This window comes from Mangifera indica, chromosome 11 (genome assembly GCF_011075055.1).
Source record: "Mangifera indica cultivar Alphonso chromosome 11, CATAS_Mindica_2.1, whole genome shotgun sequence".
Classification (NCBI taxonomy): Eukaryota; Viridiplantae; Streptophyta; class Magnoliopsida; order Sapindales; family Anacardiaceae; genus Mangifera; species Mangifera indica.
In genome coordinates this window covers 9374820-9382137 of record NC_058147.1, presented here as the reverse complement: position 1 = coordinate 9382137, position 7318 = coordinate 9374820, and the positions used below count along the sequence as shown (strand labels likewise).

General features: G+C 31.9%; 1 protein-coding gene across 1 annotated transcript; it reads right to left on the bottom strand.

Moving 5' to 3' along the window:
* Positions 1 to 2130: 2130 nt before the first annotated feature.
* On the bottom strand, positions 2131 to 3785 carry LOC123228998 (glutathione S-transferase U7-like). Its single transcript, XM_044654540.1, has 2 exons — positions 3253 to 3785; positions 2131 to 2598 (listed from the first exon to the last, which is right to left on the bottom strand). The coding sequence occupies exons 1-2, from the start codon at positions 3562 to 3564 to the stop codon at positions 2233 to 2235; spliced, it is 678 nt and encodes a 225-aa protein (XP_044510475.1). The 5' UTR covers positions 3565 to 3785; the 3' UTR covers positions 2131 to 2232.
* Between the last annotated feature and the right edge of the window lie 3533 nt (positions 3786 to 7318).

The window sequence follows — 7318 nt, the reverse complement described above, 5'->3', positions numbered from 1 at the left end:
TTTGAGATGTACTTATGAAAGTTACAACTTTAGACATTTATCATCCATAATTTCAACATTATGAACTATTTACTTATATATATATTGAGGTTATTATATCAGAATTTGGAATGAATGAACTTTCATCCCCTATTTTTTCATTCATAAAAATAAACATTTATATGCAACATAGGACTAACAAAAAGTTTATTACAATTCCTATAAGCCAAAGTTGTTGATACTAACTCCTATGTCTGTTGTGTACAATTAAATAGCCTTTTCAAATAATTCAAAGATAAAATGAATAAATAAAAATAAGTTGTGAAAACAAAGAAGATGATTTGATCTTCTGATATGCCCTCCTAAGATAGACCTAGGAGAGAAGTCCAATCTTGTATTTGAGTTGCAAAAACCGTTAGTAAGGAAGGGGTTTTGCGAGTGCATCAACTATTTGATCTACGAAGAAGATATAAGCAATGTGGAGAGTAATATTTTGAACTTAGTTTACAATAAAAATAAAAATTAATGCAACATGCTTCAGTCTTGAATGAAAAGTTGGATTTAAACATAATTGATTGATCCCAATTATATCACAATATATTAATGGATAACAGGGAAGCTTAATACCAAGATACTCTTGGCAAAACAAATGGTGAAAGGGCATGTAACAGACCTACGAGGTGGTCTTCTAGTTCATAAGCACAAACAAAATGGAGAACTTGTGCTCTCTAGTAATAATAATTGTCTTCGATTAACTTAGGGTTTATTGGTTGCAAACAAAAAATTGGAATGTTACTAAAGTAAAACGAATCACCAATAAGAGGAAATAAATGTGAAGTATCTTTCTCTAGTGTGCTTGTATAGTAAGAAGTAGAAAATATAGTCATCTATGATGTTTGTCAGTGGCTTTGACACCATAATGACAAACAAGATCAACAACACACAACTACAACAGAAAAATACCTTAAAAAGCTTTATTTCATTAATCATAAGACATAATACAAAATATCTCATTTCATCATTTATAAGTTACAAGCTAGTAAGAAATAGTTTGATAAAATATAATCTAACTCTTAGATCTACTAATTAAAAATGATAGCAATAGATAAAACTCACATCAATCAAAGTAAAAACACATTAGCGTCAGATCGTTACAAAGAGATCAAACCCTAGGATGTTCAAGAGTAAAGCAAAGAAGAGAAAATATATATGGTTTTCCTTTATTAGATAATAATGACACCACTCATTTTGCTGTTACTTGTACATGCAAATATAAAATGATGTGTTTTCACAACTTCAAAAATTTGCTATTTTGTAAAGCTTCCATTAGCTCCTTCAATTATAACAACTTAGACCTCTCAACATGTTACTATAATTTTTTTTTAAGTTTCTTTAACAGGTTTACCTCTTTATATATATCATGGAACACAGTTTTTATCTAAAGATTGAAGTAGTTAAAGGAATTTCAACATAAAAATGTTCAAGAGGATCTTGAACTATATATTAACTGAGATGTTTAGTAGATGAGCATGATGTTTATAAAAGTTTTTGATTTGTGCAAAGAGTCTATCAAATGAGTTTAAGAGTTAATTGAGTGAGCTTGTGTGCTTAGTTATTTTAGTTAAATTTCTATTTGTACTTGGCATTTATTTGAACGCAATGGATTTGAAATGACAAGACATGGTTTGTAGTCGAGCCATGTAAAAACTCTGTCCCTTTTATTTTACTATTGTTAATTTGTTTCCATTGTGTGCTTAATATTTTGTGTTCAGGATCAATTTAGTTATATATTAATTGTGCTGGCAAACAATCTGTATAAGATTCGATCTCATGATTCATTTAACAAGATCTCTTTAATAACCCATCATGTTAAAAGACAAGAAAAGTCATATTCCCATATTTAATTTATTTCTAGCTATGTTTATTCTAGTAGACAAATTTGAAGTATCTTTCTCCGGTATGTTTATTCTATTTAAACTACATGCTCTTATTTCTAGCATACATTTTATTGAAGATAAAGGATTCGTTGTAATCAAACATTCATACAACTTCTCCTATTTGTTTTCTTCGATTTCTTTCAAGTCTAAGTACTTCTATGTAACTTTAATTAAAATTTTCCCTTTTTATTAAATTTTCATCGTAATATCAAGATTTAAATAAAAATATTCACGAAACTTTATTCATGTTCTATCAAATGACAAAAGAAGCACACTGTTCTCGGCAACCCAAATACAAAACTTATTCAAAAACACTTCAATTAGTCTCAGCTGCCGCAAGTTTAAGCTTATTCTGAAGCATAATTTGGAACTTGGTGAGCATTTTGTCGTGAGGTGGCCAGCTTTCTTTGATTATTGGTGCTTGTGAAAACTCTTGTATCCAACCAAATAGCAAAGGAAATCTCTCCTTGTCAATAATTTTGATGTCAATTATCTCTTCAAATAAACTAACCAAATTGGCAAGCCAACCCAATGCAATATCCAAATATCCAATCTTCTCTCCACCAAAGAATTTCTTTCCCTTGAGATTTTCTTCTAAGAATTTCAGGTTTTCCATGGCTTCTTGAAGAGCTTCTTGATCTTTCCCTTGTTTGATGAACACACTCCATATGGATAAAAAAACCTGTTAAATAAATGTTATTTGAAATGATTCATCAAAAAGTCATCTTGTAATATCGTCATCAAAATTACTTTTGTTTATTATAAACAGAACATTGTTATACATAATTAAGGCATCATTACTTTGGAATCAAAAGATCATGTCGTAGCATTTCAGAATCCAATATTAAATCCCTTAATACGTGTAAACAGTAATATACATTTTTTCACAAACATAAGAATGGAAAAAGAACAAATCCATCTAAAGCATGTGATTAAACTGCAAGAAATTTTATTTCTAAGAAACAAACTTACATCAACGTAGCTCTACAACTCAAAAGGAAAATATTATAACATCATGAAGGAGCAATTTGTCGCAGGGATTTTTCAAGGCAAAAATAAGGTCACAATAACAATATTCCATACAACAGAACTAAATTAATAATGAAGTGATGCTGCATTTATAGACTATCCCATACAAACTGATGTGGCAATCTTGCACGTTTGACATATAATTTATCTAATTTATCTTTAATTTAAAATCATTTAATCACATAAAAAAGCACACCTATTTTTATGAGAATTTTGTGTATGTAATATTATTTTTAATCTTATATAAGAATCTCAACTAATTTTCTTATGATTAGTATTGGAAAATTCAGCCAGGTTTGATGGATACCTTGTCATCGCCAAATTTAGCCCAAAAGCGAGCTATAGCTCTTTCGTAAGGATCTTGGGGCATCAAAGGGTTTTGCTTCCAAGTTTCATCAACGTATTCAAGAATCACTAGTGACTCCGAGATTGGTTTTCCATTGTGAACAAGCACAGGAATCTTTTTATAAACTGGATTATATTGGAGAAGTAAAGAGCTTTTGTTGGAGAGGTCTTCATCTATTGGATCAAAATGAATGCCCTTGAGCTTCAACGCCCAAACAATCCTCAAGCCAAAAGGGCTAGACCAAGTCTTTAAAAGCTTAACTTCCTCTGCCATGTGATTCCTTCTGCAATTTTAATGGCGGAGAGTTGATAATTGGGAGTTTGCTTAACGCTTAATTAAATAGAAAGGTGAAGGAAAAGGGTTTCAAAATCCGACAAATCAGGGGGGGTGTGGGGTGGTGTGTGGTTGCGCGAGACTTTGTTTCCCAATCGATACTGATATTGGTAAAATGACAAAGAAGCAGCCCTAGATGGTTGGTAGGAATTTTTCTCGAAGGCTTCTTTCTCTTATAAAGACAAAAAAGGTAGGCCCAAAGGAAGATCCACTAATCTTATCTTCTTAGTCTACTCTCAATGTCGTGATTTAGTGGAATATCTTTCCAATTTAAATACCAAAGATGCCACTGCTTATAGATGAAAAATGCACATATATTAGCTCGAAGTGGAAAAAAAAAAAAATCTTCGGTGGAGGGAAGTTGGGCTTGTAGATCTTGCCTTGGTTAGGCTTGTTGGGTTCCACTTTTATATTTATTAAATCATTCATGCAGTCCAATTGCTTTTACTTCTAGCATACTGTTATAAATAAAATTAAATCAATTAGAAAGAAAAAGAATATAAATTAATTTTAGCTAAAGAACCGGAAGCCTAAAGGCTTTAGAAACGAAAACAGGAAGCAAGTTTTCTTGAACGAAGGATGTGAGAAAATTTCAATAAATGAAGGGTCTGTACCCCCGAACACAAAGAAAGGGATGGCTTGTATAGACATCTCTCCCACCGCACGAGGCAAGAAAAAATGTTCCATAATTACGCTTCCCAAAGCATGTAATAAATGACGCCACCAAATACTAAATGCATACACACTTACTTTTGGCCTAAGTTTCTTTTAGACAACCTTTATAATACTGTATCTTGATTTCAATAATGAGATTAACATTGCTAGCAAAAACTCAATAAAATGAAAACTAAAATAAATAAAAAAACATAATTATTTAATACATTATAAAGTGGGATTATATATATTTAAACTGTTTCATTAAAAATTTTATTAAAAAAATCTAATAAAATAAAACTTAGTGAAGGAAAAAAGAGTATAATATATATTTTGTTCAATATGAGCCAAAGGACTATTTCCCACCCAAAGTATGCTATTATCTCAAAGTTTCCCCCGTTAACTTTAAAAATCTCATTTACCCACCTATAAACTATTAAAATTAACAGAATTCTAACCCTTTAATATTTTATCTCTTTCCCCTCTTAACCCCTAAAAACTAATAATTTCCCTCTAAGTTAAGTTTTAAAAAGGGAAAAAGACTATTTTCCACTCATGTTTTAGGTCATTCTCAAACCTATACCCATAAGAGATAAAAAACCTATTTTTCCACCCATAGGCAAACTTCTGTTAATTTTTTCTGTTAAAGGGAGGGGTAAAATAGTCATTTTACTGTTTATATTAAAAAGTTATAAAGTTTATTACTTTTCACCCCCCTTAAGTTTTAGAAACTAACATTTCACCTTTACCAAAAGTTTTTAAACTTTGAAAAATAACATTTTCACCCTCAAACCTAGGGTTTCCATATTTTTCAAAATGCAGCCGCCCTCCATAACTTTCAAAAATAACAGTTTCACCCTCATTCTTCAACTTCATCTTTTGACGTTGTCACCGACCTCCTCTTTCTCCTGGTACGACGACAGTGGTGCGATGAAGAGATCTTCATCTCTTTGTCTCTCCACCCGGACAACAAAGGATGATGTTTCATCGTCCTTCGTTGCTCATCGCATCGTCCAGACGCAACAACAAAGGACGACGAAGCATCGTCCTTCGTCTGTTCTTCCAAATCTGAACGACACATATCTGAGCGACGAAGGGTCATCTTTCATCATCTTTTGTAGTCAGAGATGAGAGATCGGTGGAATGCGTCAATCGTTGGTGGTGGCCGGATAAGGAAGCAAACCCTAAGGGTGAAATCTAAACTTTTCAAACTTTGAGGATGGGTTGAAGTGTTAGTTTTTAAAACCTGGAGGGAGTAAATGGTGAAATTTTAAAGTTTTAAGGTTTATAATTAAAATAACGATTTTACCCCTGTCCCTAACTAAAAAATTGGATGGCAGTTTGGTTATGGGTGGGAAAAAGGGTTTTTCATCTCTCGTGGGTATAAGTTTGAGAATAGACTAAAAAATAGGTGGGAAATAGTCTTTTTCCCTTTTAAAAAATAGCATTCCCTCCCTAGGGTTTAGCTTTCAATCCCCGATGTCAAATCTAATGTCATCCCCAATGACAAATCTTTCTAGAGGTATCATTATGCTCTGATCGTCTCTCTTTTCTCCTCTAGAATGTTGATCAGTAGAGATCTGGTTTGGTCGATAGAGGCTATCGTCTTCATCTGGGAAGATGAAAAGTTTTATCTCCTGACGAAGCTCTTCGACTTTTTAGGTGAGATTTCAATCAATTTGCATTCTAGAGGAGAAAAAAGAGACGGTTAGAGCATGGTGATGCCTCTAGAAAGCTTCATCGTCGACGATGGAATCGAATTTGGTGCTAGGGATTGAAAGCTAAACCCTAAGGGGGGAATGCCATTTTTTAAAACTTGGCCTAGGGGAAAATGGTTAGTTTTTAGGGGTTAGGAGGGAAAACTAGATTAAATTTTAATTTATTTTTAATATTATAGATAAAATGATGATTTTGTCTTTTAAACCGTTAATTTTAATAGCTCATAGGTGGGTAAATGAGATTTTTATAGTTAACAGGTGAAAAGTTGAGATTACAATATACTTTAGGTGGGAAATAGTCCTTTGGCCTTCAATATGTGATAAACTTAAAAAATTTTCTCCCTCTGATAAATGCTCCCTTTGATGAATGTTTTTCATCTTTGTAGTGAAGTTAATTTGGTTGTTTGTTGAGTCACTGCATACCAATGTTATACACTAACTTTTCAAATGTTGATGTCAGTAATATCTTGGTGAACAAATTTATAAGATTCTCACTGAATCGTATTTGTTTGACATTAATCTTTTAATTTTGTTGGAGTTACTGAGTGTAAAAGAACTTCAATGAGATATGTTTGGTTCTGTCTTCTTTAATGTATCTACCTCTAATTCAGGCAATACATGTTGCATTATCTTTATATAATATGGTAGTTATGTCTATTGTAAAAGGAAGACAACATGTATTTCGGATATGATAGATGATATATCGTAACTATATGCATTCTGAGTTGCTTTATAAAGAGCTAGAATCCCTGAATGATTTGAAGATGTTACAACTGAACTCTGTTTGGTGGAACGTTATGATATTGTTATAACATTATAAGTAAAATCATATCTCATTTGTGAACGGGTTTTATGAGAATCAGAAAGGTAACCGACATTTACACATCTAACCAAACTAGGATTTTTAGGGGATTTGATAGAATAGAATAATCTCAAATTTCTAGTTCCACATAGGTAAGAAGTATATGTTTGATTTTGTTCCAATGGTGATAAGTTGGTGCAAAGTTAAATCAGGCTAATAAATTTATTGCAAATGATATATCCAGTCTAATGCATTAGGTCGAATATAATAAGGCTCCAATGACATTAAGATATGACATTTCAAGACCGAATATTTTTCCATCTTCTTTTTTAGGATGCAATAGGTCCTTTTTTTGATTAAGAGATCGAACAACCATTGAGGTACTCAAAGGATAAGTTTTATCCATATTAAAGCGTTTTAATAATTTTTCAATATACACTGATTGATAGATAAGTATTCCATTTGAATTATGTTCAATCTACAAGTGGAGACAATATTTTGTTTTCTCCAAATCATTCAT